Source organism: Schistosoma mansoni, chromosome 5 (genome assembly GCF_000237925.1).
Source record: "Schistosoma mansoni strain Puerto Rico chromosome 5, complete genome".
Taxonomy (NCBI): Eukaryota; Metazoa; Platyhelminthes; class Trematoda; order Strigeidida; family Schistosomatidae; genus Schistosoma; species Schistosoma mansoni.
The window spans coordinates 8896328-8921344 of record NC_031499.1 but is presented as its reverse complement, the minus strand read 5'-3'; the positions used below and the strand labels follow the sequence as shown (position 1 = coordinate 8921344).

General features: G+C 37.6%; 2 protein-coding genes across 2 annotated transcripts in view; one reads left to right on the top strand and one right to left on the bottom strand.

Annotated features, from left to right (window-relative positions):
* On the top strand, positions 1 to 15278 carry Smp_169320 (putative protein phosphatase 2c gamma; the record flags this gene model as incomplete). The annotated part of the gene is made up of 8 exons (XM_018797825.1): positions 1 to 111; positions 5515 to 5808; positions 5846 to 5986; positions 7112 to 7272; positions 8410 to 8432; positions 12420 to 12703; positions 13513 to 13827; positions 14087 to 15278. The coding sequence occupies 8 exons, from the start codon at positions 1 to 3 to the stop codon at positions 14510 to 14512; spliced, it is 1755 nt and encodes a 584-aa protein (XP_018652828.1). The 3' UTR covers positions 14513 to 15278.
* Positions 15279 to 20310: 5032 nt separating this feature from the next.
* Smp_169330 (putative nuclear pore complex protein nup155) overlaps positions 20311 to 25017 on the bottom strand; it is a gene marked incomplete at both ends in the record, with an annotated part of 34284 nt that continues 29577 nt past the window's right edge. Inside the window, one exon of the mRNA XM_018797824.1 lies at positions 20311 to 20783. Within this exon, the coding sequence (XP_018652827.1) occupies positions 20311 to 20783 (473 nt within the window). The remainder of the gene's footprint in view (positions 20784 to 25017) is intronic.

Sequence of the window (25017 nt, the reverse complement as noted above, 5' to 3'; positions counted from 1 at the left end):
ATGGGAGCTTATATGTCTAAACCGAAAACAGAGAAAATCTCTGATGATGGGGCGAATCAGTGGTTATCTTATAGCTCCTGCTCTATGCAGGGTTGGAGAATGCATCAGGAGGTATGCAATTCAAATGAATCACCGTAATCCTTAACTTAGACATTTCATGTTTTGTAATTACTAAACATTTATATGTTAACTTCTAAATTTTGATTCTCTCAACCATCCATGTATTGCCTGAGGCCTTCTACATTTTTATTAGTGTTGTATTTTGCTCAGGATATGACATGTTTCACCTACAAATGTGTTTTGGACTTTATGTTATGATGACCTCCATTATTTTGTGTCTCCGGTTGTATTTAACCTTTTAAAAGTATGGGTGCTTCACAGGTGGCCTTCTAATGACTTGTCGCATGCTTAACACTCCAGTACATCGCCTTAAATATCTACTTCAGTCCAGTCCTAACACAAATCTTATGGTTAACACCCAGAGATTAAAGACAATATAGCAAAATGGACTGTAGGCACACGTCTTACTGTTCATGAATGGTCAAAATCTGGAATTCGATACCGGATGAGGTAGTCAAAAGGGATTTCTAGCAGTTCTTTAGAAGAAAATTTGTCATTTTTGAGGACTCAGGACAGTACCTCACTACAATTTATCAATATTTTCCCTTATTATTAAGTATACCAAGATTCCTACGTGGAGGCTTCGGTGATCCACTGTTACTAAATAAAAAAGCCAGTTAAGTGATAGCTATTCTGTCCAGAGTCAATTGGATTTGAATCTATCAGCTTACGGCAAGTTTAGCTTACGTCAATGTTATTTTTATTTTATTCGGACATAAATATTGGTCCAAAGGGGCACCAGATATATGTATGAGAGCTGTAATACTACCCAGGTGCCCAAACCGAAGCAGGTGGTTTTCTAAAGGGACCACACCCGAAGCCTTTGACCTAAAGGTCTGATCCACAATGCAGTGGAGCATCGTAAGGAGATGTAGCCCCACAGTAGCCGGTGACCAACGATTGATTCATACTCCATTTGTTCACTCAGGATACGGGTGCCCATGTGCACCATTGTTTGGGAATCAGGGTTTTCCAACTCCCCTAGGTGGATTTTCCGTGTCCACCAACCCGGTTAGGGCGCCGGACATTCGCTTTTCGTCCTCTCAATTTTGTAAACAACATCGGTGACACGAGAAGGCAGTAAGTAGGACTTCCCTGTCAGAGGCTATATATTCGCGTGGTCATGTGAGAGCATTTGGAGAGGGAGAGCAGACTCTCCCTACTCTCGGTCGTACCAGGGCATTTGGCGGTGAAAGATCCAGGATTGGTTTGTGTTTGTTCCAGGTCTCGTCCTGCTCATTCTCATCTGTTTATTCATTTGCAGAGCTTTATCGGACAAATCTATTTTGATTGATATCTTGATGTCTGGTCTCGCCACAGAATATTTTAGGTACTCTGTCGGTTGTAAGTTTTAGTGGTTAGACTACCATTTATTAGTGTCGTTTGAGCGATGCTGACATGACTTCAATAAAATTCAACCAATTACTCTGGGTTGAAAGCTATGTATCAATGTGAGGAAACAGAATTAGCATTTAGTTAGATAATATGCGGTTACTAATTAGTTAGCGTTTTTGTCACGGAATAACATCATCTACAACGACAAGATGCCATTTAACTATAAAGTTGTTTGATTCTCGCACCAAAATTCAGAACTTGACGTCTTATGTCTGACTGAATTTACCATAATTCATAGTCTCGCCGAACAGGATATGGCATCTAAAGATAATGTAATTGACTGGTGTTCCAAGTCATCTTATTAGGTGTAGACCCCTTTGTCAAACCCTGAGCATTATCCTTAGTGATTTAGGATCTCGGATGGTGTTACTCAAAGCCAACTACAGTGGCGTAGTTGTATTTACTCATGACCATATGAATGTTAGGTTATATGTAATTCCTAATCTCACATTTTATACTCATCATGGATTAGATTTGTTTTTTCTCATTTTGGGTTTTACTCATAATAAGTCTATGTGTTAGGAATACCAGGGTTATACTGGGCAAATCAGTCAATAAGGTTATGATTTTTCATCGAATAAGTTAACTGACACGTGTGGTTACGTATACGTAAACTGCCTACCTCGACATTTAATCGTGGCTGTAGGATAATGAAAACTAGATACAAACAGGCCGAGGCATAGCATCAGTCTGTGAAGTCATATACTTTTGGTTTTATCTATGTTAATAAGTGTAAACTTGTTAGCGGGACACAGATTGGATTAAAGCATCCCAAAAAACTACTTGGTTCGAGTTCGCGCTGTTAGTTTACTGTTGTATGACATTGGTCAGAATCAGTCACGGTGACAGAGATACGTTCTTTATTTTGTTCTAGATCTTAAGTTTCAGTATTCCTTCATATACATTTTCTCACTACATCTTCCCGAACTGTATTTTTATCATTCATTCTTCATGACCTTATTGCTATTACAACTGTTTCTACTGGTCATTGATCTTGTTAATTTTATTTCATCACGTAGTGGTATCGCAGCAGGTCAACTCATGTGCACCAAGCTCCATGTTGATTATGAGTGACTCACATTCAGTCAGTCAGCGACAACGTAGGACCAGGCACATATATGCATCGGTCCAAGTTGCCATACCTCGTTAGCACAACAAGATGAACACCGGATTCATAGAAGTAATTAATTTAGTGGTGGTAGTATATAAAGAAAGGTTGTATATAAGGATATAGTATAGAAAGGAAAAAAAGTCATGAAGCAATTTTAATCTCAAGGTTTAAGGGGGGAAGATAAAGAGTGTATTCACCTACGTCATTGTGATCGATTCTGAGCCATGTCACCCAGAGTCTCCAACCAATTATTACGATAGTCACGCGGACCCCAACCAGGTAGTCTGCATCTTCCAACATGGCTCAGACTAGAAGTTAGTGACTTCAAGCACTGATGACATGTTTTGGTTTGGCCGCCCCTAACTCTCTTCCAACCATCCCCTACACTAGTCAGCATTGCGCGTCGTGGTAATCGGTGTTCAGGCATACGTAACACGTGGCCCAACCATCTCAGTCGATGAAGATTCATCACCTCATCAACTGATTTACCATCATTCCCTAATACCGTGCGTGACTCACATTATGACTCACATTATGCTTATCTCATCTGTTTGATTTATATGTTAAGCAACTTAGCAATTACCATTGATGGATTGTAATTCGTTAACCACTCAGTGATTAATGTACCTCGTTTTGAGTCACACTTCTACCCGGAAAACTAGCGTTTCGTGTGTAGTAGTCCGCGGGTACCAATCTTACTCCCTATATTTTTGAATAACCAGGTCCGATTTGGATTCCAGCGATTGCTTAGAAATGCTGTTGCATATTTTGATAAACTGTCAATGCATTTACTAAGTTGATCAATTTCCAGTTCACCAGACTTGCTTAAGTTTTTCTAGTAACTCCTAGACTAAGCTGTTGGGATGGATATTGCATTTATCTAAATATCTGTGAAGCGCGAAAAAAATTTCACAGCTATTAAAGGGTAACTATCGTGTATATCCATCTAATTTTCTATTGTTGGTTTTGGGGTTTCAAACTGTTCCTTTAATCGTTACTGGTCATTAAATTATGATGTTATGAATCTCGAAGCCTCATCCCCTCCTGCTCAGGACACGATGAGGAGCGAAGTCAACTTAAATATAGGTTGATAAAAACCTTACATAATGATCGTGATCAGAGGTGGGTAGCGAATGCAGTGATGAAAAATATAAAAGCGACAGATAACAGTAGACAACTGTTCAGACTATCAAGGGAACGGGTATTAAGAATCCGAATGTTAGTGAAATTCTCTGAGAATATTAATCACTCTAAATGTAGGAGGTTGTACGGATGGGCAGAATATTAGGGAACACTTCAACCGGCATTTAGCCTCACTACAATTACTCACTATCCCTAAGCAACCTGAATGGGAAATTGAAATAAGTCCTTTAACTCGATGAGAGTGAAAAGGATATATGCGATACGAGGCGAGGGAGAGTAATAGTCTCATAAACTAACTCCTGTGCTGAGAGGACCAGGCTAGTTTTAGACCAGGGCGTGGATGTATGGGTCAAGTATTGATCGTTCGACAGGTTCTGGAACATCGACGATATTAGTTGCATTCCTCGACATTAAGGCGACATTCAATTGTTGATCGTGAGATTCTGTGGCGGTGTCTGTCACTGAAAAGCGTACCAATGAAGTACGTTATTCTCGTACAGACTATACTCGGCACTCGAACACTACTGGTCGAACCAGATCTTCTGTGGAACAGTTGTCGGAATCGGTTACTGTAAATGGTGTTCATCAGAGTTGACCACCTCTATTATTATTTAACGTTGTCGTATACATACTTTTGGAGATAACTCTTTATTCGTCTAAAGTTCTAGGACTTGACCTTCGACTAGAAGATTCACTTGTTGATTTAGAATACGTGGAACATATAGTTCCGTTTGATGTAGACGGTGACGAAATGAAGTCTTTTGACCACCTTAAGGAACAATGAAAATATGTTTGGGATGCGATTATCTGCCTCCAAATGCAAAATGGTGCTTTAGGACTGAGTCACGCCGGCGTCTGAATGGCTGATAAGGAGTGATGTAGTTGAACTCATTGACTGCGTCACTTATCTTGACAGTCTCATCAGTCCTGATGGTCTAGTGTTTGACAAAATCTTGACACGGATTCAGAATTCTTGGGTTAGCAGTATAGTACCAGGTGAGGATGGCAAATCGATTGATAAGCTGGTGAGTTTTCATCAACTGAGGTGGTTGGGCATGCGTAACGCATATTCTAACCACCGCTCACCTCGAAGGGCGACGTTGTTCGATGTGGGCGTTGGATAGAGTAAAGCCAGGGACGGCCAAACCAAAACATGACATCAGTTCGTAAAGTCATTGACGGTCGAGCTTGGTTATGCTTTTAGGTGTAGACTTCCTGTTTATGGTCCCTGTGATTATCACAACTAATAGTTAGAGACTTTGAATGACACGGCTCAAAATCGTTTGCAATGGTACAGGTGCATTTATTCTTTGTTTTTCCCCAAATTCTGGGATTCGAAATTCCTTATAACTTCTTTGTTTTGGTTCACTTATGTTTTCTTTTCGAGTCGTATCTCCGATGCCTAATCTTTCCTATTACCGCTGATATTGTTACTATCTCTACTATTCTGGGTTTTGGCCCGAAAACTTCATCCCCCTGTGCTAATGGGGTATGGCAACTTGAACCGATGTACAGATGTACAGGTTTCACGTTGTAATTGACTGAGTACGATAAATGAGTGGTAAAAGTTTTGTGGCTTGTTTTCAGTTAGTTATTGTATTCCTTCAATAAAAATTACATCTGCTCCTTTACATTTTTGAATTTCAGAGCTATTTTCATTGTTTCAGGATATTTTATGCGTTACGCTTTTTATTTAGTTGTACTAATCATGTACTTCGAAATTGTTTATTTATTTATGCTTCTAGGATGCTCACAACTGCATACCGAACTTCGATGCATCACTAGGTATTTCCTTCTTTGCAGTCTATGACGGCCATGGTGGATCAGAAGTGGCACGATATTGTGCAGAATACATGCCTGATTTTTTAATGAAACTTCCTTATAATAAATTAAATATGAAGGAAACCTTAAAGCAGTTATTCCTTGATTTCGACGCTACATTAGTAACTCCTGAAACGAGAGCTGTTTTAAGTAAAATGTCAGAGACAGACAAAGCCGATAGTTCATCAGAGAAGGAGTCACCTGACCCAGCCCATTATGTAAGCACATAAAGTTGTCTCATAATTGAAAATACAGACCGCTGAAATTGATGATAATGATGGAGAGGAAGATGAAAATTATTCTGAACTTTTGGCCCTGCGTGCTGAAGCAAACCAACCTTTGGAGGATGTTTTAGAACAATATGGAGGAGAGGATGCTTTACCTTCGAGTATTAAGGTAAGATTAAACTTCTGAAGTAAACAACCTTTACGTTTGCTTACTTATGCCTGTTACCCCCAATGAAGAATAGGCCACCGACCAGCATTCTCCCAACCACTCTGTTATGAGCCTTCCGTTCTAGTTCTATCCAGTTGGGGCTTTGATGATCCTGGGTCCATGAGATTCCCATCCTATAAGTGCTTCTTGTGTTTACTTGGATAGTATCAGTGCAACGCCTTGTGTATGTGGAACATTTTCTCCTTCATGGCCGGAGTATAACAGCAGCTCCTCTGAAGCCGGTCTTTGTTTTCCCAACCTGCGTCCAACGTGTTTCACTGATCCCAAGCACCTCCAGGTTGTATCTTTTCATTTCTGCAGGAACTTGGATGACTCTCCCGGTCTCCCATATTATACGAACATTCCATGTACCTAAATTAATGGTTGCTCTAGTTGTCAGGAGTGGCATCGGCCTCGTGACTCCCGAAGGAACTCGGCGTCATAACCCTTCTAAATGATTACCTTCTAACTCCCAGGGCAGAGTTTAAATGGTTTGAATAATTTTTTCTTGTTAGCGTCTTTGTAGCCAGTTAGTTTTGTACGGGATGGGGTCGCTAACCACATGCACAACCCTCCTCCTTTATCCGGGTTCGGGACCGGCGGTAACCCCAGAGGGGCTCCAGGCAGAGTTAACCTTTATGTACATTATATCTATAATATCCCGATGAGTAGAAAAATTAGGTTTTCCAACGTTTCGTGGCTCAGTGTAAGCCACTTCTTTAGAGAATAAATAACCAAGTATTTTCTTATCAAATCTACTGATTATTTTCAACTATTTCAATAAACTTATTCAGTAGTAATTCCTACGTATTCATAAAAATCAATATGGAGAATAGTTATTCATTCAATTGCCATTAAAACAAATCACGTGAAGACAATCTGAGCTTAATCCTTCGTATACTAGTTAAAAGTCACTCAATTTTTACTGACATATAAATGAAGCAGGTTTTTACAATGCATTAGATTCGTTTGTTTGTACACACATATACTCTCTGTATATATATATGCTAAAGGCCCTTCACTTAATAATTAGTTTACAATATAAACCGAATTTAATGCTCACGAATTTTCTCTCTCTCTACATAGACTATCCTGGATACCCGACGTCAACAAAAAGTTGGTGAATGTAGTCGTAATATAAGTAAATCGTCAAAAAGTTCATCAGAAGATAATGATTCAGAGTTGGACAAAACAACAGATTCTTCGTGCACTAAAGTATCCAATGCTACTGATGCCAATGCTGTTGAGTATGTATTTTTTTAATCCTATTAATTCATAGTTATACAGGTCTTTTAAAATTCTATTCTAGAAACAGTCAATTATTACAGTATGGTTGTACTTGTAAAAGCTTGACTATGTGTTAATGTGTCCGTTTTCTCTACGTATACCTATACAGCAGTATAAGCAATATTTATTGAGTACTTCATATTATTTATTTATTTATACACATAAATATTGGTGCAAAGGGGTACCAGATACATATGTGCCGCACAAATCTCATTTGATTTGTGTGAGGGCTGTGATACTGCTCAGGTGCCCATACTGAAGCAGGTGGTTTTCTTAAGGGGCCACACCCGGAGCCTTTGACCTAAAGATCTGATCCACAATGCAGTGGAGCATCGTGAGGAGATGCAGTCCCATGGTAGCCGGTGACCAACAATAGGTTCATACGCCATTTGTTCCCCCAGGATACTGGATCCCATGTGCACCATTGTTTTGGAATCAGGGTTTTCCAACTCCCCTAGGTGATTTTTCCGTGTCCACCAACCCGGTTAAAGTGTCGGATATTCGCTTTTCGTCCTCTCAGTTTCGTAGACAACACCGGTGTCACGAGAAGGCAGTGAGTAGGACTTCCCTGTCAGAGGCTATATATTCGCGTGGTCATGTGAGAGCATTTGGAGAGGGAGAGCGGACTCTCCCCACTCTCAGCCGTACCAGGGCATTTACTTAAATAATGTTTCTCCCAACCTATAATTCATAAGACATAAATACCTAGAAACGATTTATGATCAGATTTTCTCATGAATAGTATTTATACAATCGTTGATTAAGCTTTTCATTAAAGTGACTTAAGGTAACGTATTAAAATGTATTTGATTAAAATTATATTTCGATTTGAGGTTGTGGGGATTGTTGAATTTCACTAAAATCATGCGCCAAATAATGTTAGATCATTGTTGAACATCTGGAAACACTGATTGTCCGTTTAGTTCCAATAAGTTTCTATCGGATTAATCGTTCATATTGTTTTCTTTAATAAATTATATTTTCTGTATTGCTTCGAGTACAAATTTCGTAATCTAACATGTCAGTTTGACTACTTAAATAAAAATAAGTAACTAATCGTTTCTTCGTAATATTTCTCTTACTTCTCCTTATGTTAGGACTGTTGAACGAGGAGACTCATGTGAGTTTTATTATTTTTTAGCTACTAATTGATACTTTGTATTAAGTGTATATATATATATATATATATATATATTCACTTCTGTTTGTTACTCTCTGTACACTTGTTATATCTTGTGGCCGAATGGATGCCCTGTCATTGTGTAACATGATAAGGCCGCCAATCAGAGAGTAGCGAATTATCGATTGGAAGTGACATACGGAAACCGTACGAGCAGTCTAAAGTACATATCGGTCCTGCTTCTGCCTAGCCCAGCCAGTTAAGTTAAGAACACCAATAACAGCCTCTATGGTATGAATCCTTGTATTTCAAACATACTGAGTTTATATATCAGATAATAGATAATAACATTTGTACAAGATTTAGCCAAATGTGGCTGTGAATGTGGGAGGCAGTGATTAATAGACTAGGGATAACTCAAGAATCGTAAATCGTATAATGATAATCTATAGGTCAATATAAAGCTTATAATAAGGGGGACACGAATATGAATGGTTTAGTTATTTAACGATTATACGATAAAAAATATACACATAATATTGGTCCATAAATGGATCTCAAAGTTACCATTCACTATTGTTATCGGGACACAACAACCTTCCATCGTTTTCATCGCAATGTTCAGTACTCGTTAACGTCACAATTTATTCTCTTTATTTTTTCTTATCAGCATCTACTCCTTTTTGCATCAGTAATTTGTAGTCATAATCGTGGAAATAGTAGTCCTCATTCCCGTTATTCTTTGAACATACTATCTGACAACTTGTACCGGTATAAATATGAATGTCTGACTGAAAACTTCAGCCGGACATATTGTTTTGTTTGCGCGAGCGCTGTGATACTACCCGGGTGCCAAAACCGAAGCACGTGGTTTTCTTAGGGTCCACACCTCAAGCCTTTAACCCAAAGGTTTAACCCACAAGGCAGTGGAGCATCGTAAAAAGATGCAGTCCCATGGTAGCCGGTGACCAACAACAGGTTCACACGCCATTTGTTCGTTCACGATACTGCAGCCCATGTGCACCATTGTTTTGGAATGAGGGTTTTCCAACTCTCCTAGGTGGACCCTCCGTGTCCTCCTACCCAATTAAAGCGCCGGACATTTACTTTTCGTCCTCTCAGTTTCGTAGACAACACCGGTGTCACGAGAAGGCAGTGAGTAGGATTTCCCTGACAGAGGCTATATACGCGAGGCCATGTGAGGGCATTTCGAGAGGGAGGGTCGTCACTCCCCAATCTCGGCTGTACCAGGGCATTTGGGGGCTTTTGAAATGATAAATAAGATATGATCGACTGATAACTTTGTAAGAAACCAAATTAATGTATTCGTCCATTTGTCTGATCAAGTTTGTTTATTAAAGCATCGAAAATTTCTGATGTTTTTGTTTAAACATTATTGTATCGAGTGGTGTTTTACCTTTTACATCGTTTTATTTTTACACTAATGATAATGTATCAATAAGTTGTCATTAACGGTTGAGTTCTGTTATTATAAGTAGAACAAAAGATGAAACTTGTTAAGTAGATATGATATAGAAATAACAATAAATTGCCTATATTTCAAATCCACAAAAGAAGCTTTTCTTTTGCATTCAGTTAGTCAGCAACAACGTGGAACTTCGTACGTACGTACATCAGTTCGAGTTGCCATACCACATTAGCACAGAGATACAATTGTCGATTCAAATCCCATAGTGGTAGAGGCAGTAAGAGTATGATCAGTAATCGAAAAGATTAGGGTTTGAAGATGTTATTGAAGGAGTATAATCCAGTGAAATAAATTCGGAAAGAGAAATAACTAAGGGACATGAGGAATTCAGAAGATTAGAATTTGCTAGAACACAAAGAGTGGATGGACCCGCGCCATTGCAAACGATTTTGAGCCATGTCATTCAAGGTCTCTAACCATCGATTGCTATCATTATGTCGCGAATCCCAACCAGGTAGTCTACACCTACCAACATGACTCAGTCCACTTGTCAGTGACTTCATGGATTTGTGCCATGTTTTGTTCTGGCCGCCCCTAGCTTTCTTCCAACCTACTCCTACACCATAAAACATCGCTCGTTGGGGTAGTCTGTGGTTGGACGTACGTAACACATGCCCTAGCCATGTCAACTGATGAGGTTTCACTACTTCACCAATTGACCTTTCTTTAATCAATAACTCACCGGCAGTGAGACAACAACAGAAATTCATATTTAATATCTATAGTTTCAGGGTGGCTTTTCTCACGTTCACCTGCTCGATACTCAGAGTGAAATAACACCACACCAGGCAGATAAACTTCTCTTCTACGATTTAATTTATAACTCAAACTAGTGTGATAATATCGATTGGTTACCTGACAGTATATGTTGTTAACATAGGAAAATCAGTTAACATTACTTGCAGTATGTATTTATTGAAACATGTCAAACTTGCATAAAGGATAACCCTAAAATTTGTTGAGTAAAGTATAAGTGTATACCCCTTCTGATAATTAATATAATCATATGCTCACTAGTGACTTCGAGAAGTATATCTAGGAGCTCTAGTGAGGAGCAGTGACCAGTGGAGTTCAAAACCACGTCTGTTGTGAGATAGGAACTCACTGAAGATAATTGGTGAATGGTTGCTCAACTTCGTGGATCAGTTGAAGTTAGACATTAACACCGTTGGATGCCAGCTCAGTGGTCTATCGGTTAAGGGCTTCGGCTCGAGACTGGTAGGTCCTGGGTTCGAATCTCGCGAGAGCGGGTTCGTGGATGCGTACTGCTGAGGAGTCCCATATTAGGACGAAACGGCCGTCCAGTGTTTCCAGGTTTTCCATGGTGGTCTAGCTTCAATTGACTCACGCTTTCAACTATGATAAATACTAAATCTCCACAAAACCCCTTCTGATAATTAATATAAAAATAAGTTTAATTAGTTTTAATATTAGCTCAATATGTATAGAACTTTAGTGTTGAATGATCTCGTACACAAATATTAGTTTTAATCAGTTGAGTTCAGCTGTGTTTGGGTGTGAGGAAAGTATCTACCGTAATATCAACAGAAGAGTCACGCCAAATCTTAGGTTGATTGAATTTAAACTTGTAAATTGATGAATGGTGGCTCAGTGGTTTTTAGAAGTCTAAACGTTCATGCACGGAACTAAAGGTTCTGTATTCGACCCCCCCCCCAGTCACATGATGATCTCCGTATTGTACTTTTGAGAAGTCCCATTGTAGTGAACAGAACACTAGTTGGGGACAATCGAATGTATTTAAGCAAAGATTACAGACTATCTCAGTAAATTCTGATAACCAAACAATGAACAGTCAATTTGCAAATTAACAACCAATTGTTTCAATCTTCACTGTTTCTTCTCTAATTCCATTGTTCATGCATTTTCCAAACGATTGCGCTTCATTTCAGTTCTTTCCTCATCGGTCTTCTGCCAAAATACATTCTATGTCTGACCCACACCATATACTACTTATGTCGATATCAGTAGCTCACACCACACCATAATAGAACAAAATATTTGTTTTATGTTTTTCAGGTTTTCACTGATTGTTTTACTTCGAACAGTCTGTGGTCTTAATTGAATATATATGAGTTCAAAACATCATTATTACTATTAATGACAAGTTTGTATACTATTAACTCTTACTCTTTTCTTAGCTTCTGAATCTAGTAATAGAAAAGACAGTACTACTTATTCTCACAATGATGATAATACAAAAAAAGAATTATCAAATGAACCATCAGAAATACCTACAGATAAAAATGTAAACAATTCTACAGTGACTGATACAATGAATGATGTTGATGATGAAAGCGACGATGAAAGTGCAGATTTTGACCCATCAATTGAATTCGAAGATACCGATGAGAATGATGATGATGAAGAGGAAGGAGATGAAGAGGATGATGATGACGACGACGACGATGATGATGAAGACGAAGAGGATGACGACGATGACGATGAACTGACTGGTTTTTCCATACCACGTTCTATAGCAGACACTGAAGAATCAGAACCTGGAATAGATAGTGGGACAACTGCATGCGTTGCTGTTCTTGTACCAGTCAATGGTGTTGTACGCTTGTATGTTGCTAATGCTGGCGATTCACGAGCTGTACTCTGTCGTGGTGGTGCTGCAGTCGATTTATCAGTTGATCATAAACCTGAGGATGAAGATGAAAAAGCTCGGATTGTTGCAGCTGGTGGAACTGTAACGCGTGATGGCCGAGTAAATGGTGGTCTTAATCTCAGTCGGGCTCTTGGTGATCATAGTTATAAGGTGAGGTTATGCATGGAAAAGTCATACTTTGGCTTTAAGTTAATGTTCTTATGATGGTGGAGTGCACTTCAAACCCATGACCTACTAACTGGAAGCCCTAATACTTTAGCTATTAACCAACGCACTTACCCACAAAGTATATTTTACTGATCAATTTAATTGCTTTGCTTTAAAGTGACAACAATGCTTATCAACTAATACCTCGAATGTTCCGTTTTTTAATCAATCATTAGCTGTAGAATCTGAATTGGACAGTTCATTTCATTTCGGATTGTCCTGGAAGTATTCCATCATTTGTTTTGGTGTTCAGTGCCTCTTCTGCAATCGAGACTCACATCTCAATGCGTCAGGCGTCATTTAGTCATACATCTTTGATAAGTACTCTGATTTATGTGTTCGTTTGAGACTGCTACGGCTGCACAACATTACCCCTTTTCCTGTCCACCGTTATTTACTATCATATAACCACATGGAGCCGCATAGTTTGTTTGTGGTCTATTCTGAAATGCTTACCTGCACAGTGTGACGGTGGCACTCGATGCCTAACTGCTCAATACGCCAATCCCAATATTTTGTATTTATTAGATTTTATCATGTAGCGATAAAAATAAGTGTCAGAGAATAATTCTGTTTGGGGTTCAAACCTTGTTCCTAATAATTCGATTTGAAAAACTCCATAGGGCCACTAGTCCTCATAGTTGAAGTATGACTTGTAACGGAATAAGTACCCGGCAATTGAATTACACATATATTTTGAACTGTATACAGTTAATCACTGTAACACAATAACTGTCTTATTTCTTTTACAGCAAACTCCAAATATTCCATTAACAGATCAAATGATCACACCATCCCCAGATGTTACTGAAATAGATTTAATTCCATCAGCGGATGAATTTTTAGTTATTGCATGTGATGGAGTATGGAATTCAATGACAAGTCAAGAGGTTGTAGAATTTATTCAGGATCGTTTACATCCTCCGACTATAAACAATAACAGTAGTAACAAAAACACTACAAACAATCATTCGAATCCCGCCGCTGATGTCAATGAAAATGATAATGATCGTGGTGAGGTCGATAAATTGGATTCGTCTGATCAATTAAGAAAAATTTGTCATGAAGTAAGACTGATAGTTTTTTTCCAGATTTTGTATCTGAGAGAACTGGCAAATAATATCGCTCTTGCTTTGTACAAAAGGAGATGTAGTTTAGTTGATTGTATAAGTTTTTATTACAAGTCTGATGGTGTTGAACACGTTTCTCTTTTTTGTAGTATATTCATACTTTAGATAGATGCTGTTTTTGTTTCAAATAATCGGCTCTAGATTTGTATCCGCACTTTACCATTGAATTTAATGTTTGTTTTTCTTTATCTTATAGATTTTCGATCATTGTTTGGCGCCGAATACCGACGGTGACGGTACAGGTTGTGATAATATGACCTGTATTATAGTTCGTTTTGACAATCTTCCTGGTTGGGTTGAATATTACGAAAATAATAATAATAAAGGTAGTGTATTAATTGATTCAACTACCATATCAACGAACAACGCTAAAAACACATCGACGACAACTAAACTATCACCAAGGAAACGACCAATTTCTCATGAACTCTCCGAGGATAATAATCATGTTCATGATGATGAAACACATATTATTGTTATAGATACCAATGGAAACAATTCATCTCCTACCACTGATGATAGTCAGGCGACAACAATGAAACGTCCAAAATTGGAATCTCACGAATCGGAGAATTCCACAGAAGCAACAATTACAAATGGGACAGGTAGCAGCGTTAACTAGTAATGTTATGTATTTTATGAAGTGGAAAATACAGGAACAAATGGCAGTTGCATTTTTCTTCTTCATTTTCATTATTATTATTATTGTTACTATTCAGGCAATCAACTGCCCAAAAAATGACAAAGATTTTAAAATAATTCTCTACGTGTCTTTATTCTCAATGGTGTTCGTTTCGTCCGTTACCAAGGTTATAGTAGTATCCTTGTCGATTGCTCTCACTCTCTATCCTTGTCATTGGTTTTTTTGTTTGTTTGTTTAATTTTTGGAGAGAAAATTAAAGAAATTGACATACAGTAGTGCATTTATTAATTATAAAAAAAAAAGAGAATCATTAACATACTACTGATAAAAGTAGTAAATCACCACCTTGGAAGAGATCTGTGTGTGTGTATTTCACATAAGTACACCAATAAAAATGTATGTGTGTATAGATCTAATTGTTTTATACATGGTAAATGTAATTAAGATCTTGTAACTTAGTAGTGGTGGTAGTGACGTATTTACATACGACTTCCTCATGGAACAACAACAACTACTACTACCCCCTACTATGTTGTGCGTTCTCTCTCTCCCCCTCTCATTCTATTCCTGTTCTATTTAATTTATATTATGTTATCATTGTTCGTTTTAGTAATCTCATTAACAAAAAAAGGGAACAATTCACTGTTCTTCATTCATTTCTACTCTATATATGAATCAGATGTAATTTAATCTTGTTCATTATGTAACTAAAATCATTCTCTCTCATATATATATATATATATTATATATTTTGGGTTCTATATTTTTGTTCCGTGCCCCCCCCCTTTTGTGTAAACAGTGCTCAAATTGTTTCATACAAAAAAAACTTTTTTTTTATTACTCTTTATACATTTTATGTATTTGCTTATATAATTGTAAAAAAAAATTAATATATATGGACAGAATTATACTGTTCAATATCTTTATGTATTTGTTTGTAAAAAAAAAAACAGGAGGGGGGGTGGGGGTGGAGAGTCGTTTTGTGCAAATAATGTTTTGTTATATATATATGTAATTTTTATTTTATTTAAACACATCAGTATTGGTAACAAGGGGGCACCAGATATATATGCGCCACACAAATCAAATGAGATTTGTGTGAGGGCTGTAATACTGTCAAGGTGCCGAAACTGAAGCAGGTGATTTTCTTAAGGGGCCACGCCCGGAACTTTTGACCTAAATGTCTGATCCACAAGGCAGTGGAGCATCGTAAGGAGATGTAGTCCCATGGTAGCCGGTGACCAACAATTGGTTCATACGCCATTCGTTCCATCAGGATACTGCAGCCCGTGTGCACTATTGGTTTGGAATCAGGGTTTTCCAACCTTCCTAGGTGGACTTTCCATGTCCACCAACCCGATTAAAGCGCTAGATATTCGCTTTTCGTCCTTTCAATTTCGTAAACAATAGTAATGCCTTGAGATGGCAATGAGTAGGACTTCCCTGACAGAGGCTATATACGCGTGACCATGTGAGAGCATTTGGAGAGAAAGAGCTGAATCTCATCACTCTCGACTGTACCAGTCATACTAAAAACTTCGGTATATATATATATATATATATATATATATATATATATATATCTTGTTGAGGTACACGAGAAGAAAGATTTAGTTAGTTTTGATGACTCGGGAGCGTGATAGCAGATCCGTCAGGCTAAGCCACAGTCTCTTGTTTTTAGTTTTACATGTGTTGGCTACGTAGGATGAGATGTATTATCTTTCATAACCTTGTTCAGTTGTCGGAGGTCAAATATCACTGCGATCACAGCCTTGTATAGTCAGCAGTCAACATGAGTTTACCGCTTTTATTATTACCATTCTCCAACCGACTAGCCTGGCATGATAGAACGTAAAAGACGAGTATTTCAGATAACATAACTCAATTCGGTCATCACTACATACAAGCACGGATACCGTAACACTAGCAACCGCAGTTGGGTACTAGGTAAATACACTTAGATTGTTGCGTAACCAATGTAAAGTATAGGTCGTCGATATAAATGGTCTCATTATGTCCACCATTCTGAATTCATAATAATAGTTGACATTTAGTGGAAACGATAACTGATTTCCAAAAATGTTTCAATAGATGGATAATATAGGTTCAGAACAAGACTTCTTATTACTTGTCAAATGTGCATTATTTTACTAATCGTAAACTTGGTGGCAAATGTTATTCATAGGTAGCACGTTTTTGCTTTCAGAGAATTAAATTAACTCATTTACCAAGTACTTGTGTATGATCCTCACTCTACCGATCGGCTCAAAACTAAAGTATAGCGAGGTCTGAATGTAATAATTAATGGTTGAAAGTCGAACAATTTGACCATTGCTGCTCTTAGTCTTGCAACTCTAACTAACCTGATTGATATGATGAAATGTAAACAGTGTGTAAAGCTCAATTTGCTAGCCCAGAATTTAAACGCCTTGCCATCATCAATGCATCAGGCAAAACGTCTATTTTATGACTTTCATAGTCTTATCTATCTGTGAATTTCCGTGTCTAGTGAATAAATAAATGGTTGGAAATTTATGGCACTATGCTTTGAGCATCAAGAGGAGCAGATTAATTCACTACCTTACTTATTTTGTTTCTTACAGCATTATTTATTCTTGAATCTTTCCTATTACCATTGGTTGTACTCCTGTTTCAACTCATGCTAATAATCTCCTACGGATATATTATAGTAACTTATGATGACACATATTTATGCCAGACTCTACGTTAGTTGTCTTGTGGTTAACTGACTTTTCGCACTGAATGAATGTTGCTGTATTCTTCATAAGTAACTATTATCCTGAGTTAGTATTGTATGGGGAATAGATGCAATACCTTAATGATCAAATTCTACAAATTTAATACAAAGTAGTGAATTCTTGTTGTAAAACATTAGAATATATCTTCAGATTTTTGTAGCTAGATTCGATCTGAATCCTATGTGTATTTAGTTGTCCGGTTTAGCGTCGTATCATTAATCGACTCGATCAATTTTGTTACGACAATTGTCAATGGCGTATGAACAGTGTAATTCAAACACGAAGTGTTAAGAGCTGTAATATATCACGAACGCTAATCAACAAACCAAATCAGGAAACAATGAATTATGATGTAAGTTATGACGCGTGTGGATTGATGTGATCATCAATCGTTGTGTGAATTGATAAGAATACTTAAATCGTTTGAATCATTAATGAATTAAGGCGGAGAAACGTGACAATGTAGGAATTGCACATCTACCGCGAATTATTGTTGTATACTTTCATGTTCATGGATATTTTGCATATGCACTGTCCTATTAGGAACCTCGTAAGCATAACATAGAACATGAAGAGATAGTAGTTATCTACACTCATTTCTTTATTGACCAGTTTTTTTTTACCAGATTGTGAATAGTTATGCCAACAGGTTTTAGCAACTTTTTATTAATAAAACGACGTCCGAATCGGCTATGATCTATTCAGTAAAAGAAAAACTTGTACTCTCATCTTGTAACTACTTATAGCAATCTCATGTTTCTACATCACATGTACTATAAAAAAAATTTATGAATTAGTGATTTGTGTATACGTTTTCATATTACATTTGTGTTGTTTAATGTCTAGTGATAAGATCCGACAGTGAAAACTGAACAGTACGTGTATGTAGTGCTAGTCGATACTGATTAGTAGGCGAGGGTATTATGTAAGCATTAGGTCAGCAATGCATATGTCATATAAACAAATTAGCATGAAATAAGCTACGAATCGAAGTGATTTTGATGGAGTTTTATTCTCTGAGCTGGATGGTTTTGTCGTAGAAATTTTATTATTCTTCTGAATATCATAAGGATAACAGATAGTAGTGAAGTATTCGAATTTTTCCGCATATGACTAACTGCTTATCGGTGGACTTCAATCTTGTTATTGTTGACCTCGAACGTATTATCATCTGTCTCTTCATTCTGGTTGAGCCTATCTTTGATCTGATTCTCGATCTTATATTTGTCTATGATTTTTCTGAGAAGTTGATAGATTAGATCGATTGTAATGTGTTTGTTGATCACCAAATGACTTAAGTGCCAAGCTTCTAAAAACTCTCTAGTGTTCTTAGTATCCCCTCCATTCAGAATTTCAACATTATTCCAGTTGAATAAGTGCTCACCATTGTAGTGGATTCATCAACATTAGAAAACTTATTAATCATAATTGATGTATTAATAAAAGCATCATTTCAGAATGATTAAGTTAACTGAATGAATTATAATGAACCTTACATAGTATTCAATTACTTTTTCACTACACCTCTATTATTTGGTGTAAGTCAAATATAAACTGTATTCTCCATTGAGTATTTAGAATCATCTATAAACTGGAGAATGTTTCTGAGTATGATAATCATGTAAGCTAAGTACTCATGTTGTCTTGCAATCCAACTAGGCTACACAAATAGTCTGATTAAAGCAAATATATATATTCCTAAGAATTACGAAACATTGTTGTAACCTTTTGATTGTAATGACAATCGATGTAATGAAAACATATTAGACGCATGTTTTCTACTCTTCTGGACATCGATGCGTTTCAACAATAATAGAATTTTATAGTTGAAATCTTGAGTTAATTGAAGCTAGACCGTCTAGGAAACACTGGACGGCCGTGTCGTCCTATTGTGGGACTCCTCAGAAGTGAGCATCCACGATCCCGCCTCGCGAGATTCGAACCTAGAACATATTAGCCTTGCGCGCAAGCACTGAATCACTAGACCACTCAGCCGGCATCCAATGGTGTTGATGTCTAAGTTTAACCAAACCACGAAGTTGAGCAACCGTTCACCATTGTTGATATCTCACAAAAGGCCTGGTTGAACTCCACTGGTCACTGCTTCTCACTAGAACTCGAGAAAATAGCGCTTGAAGTCAGTCACTAGTGAGCATGTATAATGGAATTAACAAAGATATACTTCTATCTTATTCCTCGCCCTTTGTACAGACAATAAAAATGTAGTTATATAAACCCATCAACGCTAATCAATCTATTATATCCCGAAGAGAATTATGAATGGTAACTATGAAGGCTATTTATAGACCAATATGATGCGTATATTTCCTATTGTATGATTGTTAAGTAACTAAACTATTCATATTCGCCTCCCTTTTATTATAAGCTTTATTTTGACCCACAGACTATTATTATACGATTTACGATTCTTGAGTTATCCCTAGTCTATCGATTGCTGCCCCCCACATTCACAGCCACAATTGGCCAAATTTTGTACAAATGTTATTTACTGTTTTATGGTACGATGTGGTCAGTTTATTTGGTATATAAACCTAGTATGTTTGAGAATAATGATTCATATTGTAGAGGCTATTATTGGTGTTCTGTACTTAACTGGCAGGACTAAGCAGATAGCAGGACCGAGTAATGCTCTAGACTGCTTATACGGTTTTCGTGTATCATTAGTCGATTAATAAATTCACTGTTCTCTAATACGCAAGCAATCGATATAACACAATCTAGGGATCTGCTTAAAATAATAAACTACAATCTAAACAAAAGTGAACTAACTACTAACAAACATTTAAGTAGCTTCGCAAAATCAACAAAAGAAAATCCCAGATATACGTTTTTTTATATTTTATTGAAAGGGGTATAAATGATAACAAAACTGTACAGAAATGTATTTCCATTGTCTTATATAATTTCCCTTTATTATATAGAAAGAAAACTATCCTATCCAAGATGAACATATTATCTCATTTAAGTATCCATCAAATTGAGAAAAAGAATCCTAAATTATCTACTTAATCGTTGTAAACGATCATGTACATTACGTAAACATTCAATCCATTTAGATTTTGATAATTTACCAAAATGACCAGTTTTATCCATCATATTACTGGTTGTTGTTGCTGTGCTGGTGATGATGGTGTTGGTAGTGGTGATACTGGTAATATCTGAATTTAAATCAACTAATAAACCAGTAATTTGATTTAAAATACGATCAGCTTGTAACATACGTTGACGTAATGGTAATTGAATAGATGTATTAGTTAAAAAATCTTCAATAATTGTTATTAATGCAATAAATAAACGTTCTTGTAATTCATCACGACGCCATAATGAATCTTTTGAATGAATTAATTCATTATATGCATCAGATATATTAGATATACATAATAAATGTGAATCACGTAGAATAGTTGGTACCCATGTAGGATTTAATGAATGTTGAATAGCATAATATTCCAAAGTGGAAATGATATCAGCTAATAGATAAGGAGAGTATAAAGAAAACAATGATAGCATTATAGGATTACTGAATGGGAAAAAGATGATGGAAAAACAGCTTTTTTCTTTTCAATGACATCCAAATAGATGTTACTGTCCTGATGCCCCATACACAGTTAATAATGAGTCAATAGGAATCATTCAGACACAATGTAGAACTTTGTACGCACGTACATGAGTTCGAGTTGCCATATCACATTAACACAGAGATGTAGTTGTCAATTCAAATCCCATAGTGGTAGAAATGGTAAGAGTATAAACAGTAATCGGACAGATTAAGCTTTAAAGATGTTATTCAAAGGAGTATAATCCAGTGAAATAAATTTGGAGAGAGAAAAAAGATAGAGACATGAAGAATTCAGAAGATAAGAATTGGCATTGTGTTCTCCCAAACCCTAATCTTCTGAGTTCTTCATGTCTCTATCTTTTTTCTCTTTTCAAATTTATTTCACTAGTTTAAAGAACCAATAAATATTTGCAATAACATGGGAACCTTTTTTTTCAATCTTAAAACTTCATTATTTTCGGGTACAAAAACAGTTTATTCATTTGAAAACAGGAAGATCAGTCAGTCATCTACAACGTAGGATCAAATACATATAGTTATATCCTAGCAAAGACATAAGTATGGGTAACTCCCGAAGCCTATTATTGGACTATTATTCTATATATATTCTTATTCTTTAAAGATTGAGTAATTAGATTATGTATATCTATATTCATCATATTATAAGCTTCATCTTGATCTGTGAATTATTATTATACAATTTACTGTTCCTAAATTATATTCAGTTTATTGATTATTGTCTCCCATGTTCACAGTCACATTTGGCTTCATCTTGTACAAATATTATTTTCTATTTTATGGTGTGATGTGGTCTGTCTGTCTAGTATATAAACAGAGTATACATGAAATAAATGATTCGCGTAGATTCGCATATCAAAAGCTGTAATTGGTGTTCTGGACTCAAGTGGAAGGGCTAGGCGGACAAAGGACCAATAAGGACGCTAAACTACTCATACTGGTAGAACGTCATTGATTGGCACAGTATTGACTAGAAAAGTCGTATTCCGATTGGTGGATAATTCACGTGATAAAACTAATCTTTATTTTTTTTAAATTCATAACACATATATGCATCCGTCCAAGTTGTCATACTTCATTAGCACGATAAGATGAACACCAAATTCATAGAGGTAGTTACTTCAATGGTTGTTATGTCCATAAAAAACGTTTGTATATAGAGAGATATGATACAGGGAGAAAGAATTAGTTCGTTGGAAGAAAGGTATAAAGTAAATTTAATCTCATAATTCATGGGAAGACAAAGAGTGTTTACACCTATACTATTGTGATTGATTCTGAGTTGTCACCCAGAATCTCTAAGCATTGGTTACGATAGTTACGCGGACCCTAACCAAATAGTCTGCATCTACCAACATGGCTCAGACTAGAAGTTAGTGACTACAAGGACCAATGCTATGTTTTGGTTTGACCGCTACCTAACTTTCTTTCATCTGTCATCAACACTAATCAGCATTTCAAACAGAAAGGTTCATGTACATAAATCTTAAATAACTGAAACAGGAATTCCTATAACTTTATCATTTATAATGAAATCTGGATTGAAATAAGAAATTGTAACCGTCCTTGTCATTTTCACTAAATAGTGACATCTTTGTACGAAGCATTTCATAAAAAATGGAACATTAGACAAGATTACTTAACAATATTGACGTAAGAATGAACAAGAAAGACTTTGATCCATACTTGATCATTTGAGTATTTCATGTTACCCCATAGAGTGCTGACTATCATATCCTTTAATTGGATTCAAAACTGAATGTGTATATTGGTTCAAATTACCATACCCCATTGGCACAGCGAGATAAAACTGTCAAGCCGAATCTCAGAGTAGTAGAGATAACAACTGTACCACTGGTAACAGAAAAGATTATGCATCCCAGATGAAATTCCCGGAAAATATGTCGACTAGGTAAATAAAAGAATTCCATAAAGAATTGAGAAACTTGGAATCAACGGAAAGACAAAGAGTGATTGCACCTCCGTAATCGCCAACGATTTTGATTCATGTCATCCAAAGTCTATGACTACTGGTTACAATAATCACTCCGACCCCAACCACCTAGTCTGGACCTACCTCCATGAATCAGTTCACAGGTCAGTATCATCATATATTGACGCCTCGTCTTAATTCAGTCACTCCCTAGCTTTTCTCCCAACTTATCCATAACATCAATCATCAGTGCGTGTCGAGGTAGTTGGTGGATGGGAATACGTAAGGGATGTTTTAACCATCTCAATCTCTAAAAATCCACTCCCTTGTCAAACGATTTTCCACCATTCCATCGCACTGTGCGTCGAACCTTGAAATCGTCAACTTAATGGTTTTAAAATACACGAGGAATGCTTCAAGGTTACCCATGACTGAATACTAGTAACCGACGAATATGCAATATATATTGCCCCCAAATGCCCTGGTACGGCCGAGAGTGGGGAGAGTCCACTCTCCCTCTCCAAATGCTCTCACATGGCCAGCGAAAATATAGCCTCTGACAGGGAAGTCCTACTCACTGCCTTCTCGTGACACCGGTGTTGTTTACGAAATTGAGAGGACGAAAAGCGAATGTCCGGCGCTTTAACCGGGTTGGTGGACACGGAGGGTCCACCTAGGGGAGTTGGAAAACCCTGATTCCAAACCAATGGTGCACATGGGCTCCAGTATCCTGAGGGAACAAATGGCGTACGAATCAATCGCTGATCACCGGCTACCATGGGACTGCATCTCCTCACGATGCTCCACTGCCTTGTGGATCAGACCTTTAGGTCAAAGGCTCGGGGGGTGGCCCCCTAAGAAAACCACCTGCTTCGGTTTGGGCACCCGGGCAGTATCACAGCCCACACACAAATAAATGAAATGATGAATTTTATTGACGATACTATTCTCGCTCATATTAGCGATACTATTCTCGCTCATATTAGAAGCAAGACAATTTACACTATTATTATATTATTACCATTATTATTATTATTATTATTATTATTATTATTATTATTTACCATATCGCTAACTCACCCCCTTTTATCCCCAATTTGTGTAACCTTACTCTTCAACTTATGCATCAGCTCGCTCTTGGTGGAAAATCTGTCCTATCTAAACGATCTCCAGTCACCGTCTGGTTGAAAGTGAATGCTTCCACCGATTATGAATACTGAAGCAGTCTTTCTGAAACCACGTACGCCGTTCAAGCTGGCTTCCTTCAACGTTCGCACACCAATGCAGATCAGACAACAGATAGGGCTGGCTATGTCTTTGGAAGGTCTTAATGTTGACGTTTGTTGTCTATCCGAGACCCGTATTCAAGACTCTAGTGAAGTACTACAAATCCGCTCTCCATCTGTCGCCTCGAAAAGCTTGTTTCACGTGCGCTTATCCGGGGACCCTGTGGCATCTTCGTCTGGTCTTGCTGGCGTTGGTGTCGCACTAAGCGCTAGAGCTGAGGCAGCACTAATCGATTGGATCCCCATTAACAGTCGGTTATGTGCTGTTAGAGTAGAAAGTTCCATCAAAGTGAGAAGAAACCGGCGTGAGAAACGGTGTCTTTTCGTCATCTCCGCCTATGCCCCGACAGATTGCAGCTCGGATGCAATCAAGGATGAGTTTTACCATCAGTTAACAGTTCTTCTCCAGAAAGCGCGTTCGACAGATATTGTAGTACTAGCCGGAGACTTGAATGCACAGGTCGGGCGTCTAGGCACAGAAGAGAGTCGTCTAGGTGGCCGATGGGGACTTGTTGGTCGCAGGACATATAACGGGGACCGTTTGTTGCAACTGTGCACAGACCACAACCTGTTTCTGGTCAGCACTAACTTCCGGCACAGTCATCGCCGGTGTGCCACCTGGCGTCCTCCCTCTGCATCCCAAGCCTGGACTCAGATTGATCACATCGCGATCAGCTACCGCTGGCGTGGCTGTGTACAAGACTGCCGCTCCTTTTGGAGTACTTATCTGGAGTCTGATCATGCCCTGGTCTGCGCCAATCTCACCTTACTTTTCAGTGGCCGAAGGATTGACCACCACCAACGGATCGATGTTAGTAAACTGGCTGCAACTTCTGTTGCAAGTAAGTATCGAGCGGAGCTAGCTTCTAGGCTAGCTACCATCCCACCGAAAAGTAAAGATGAGCATT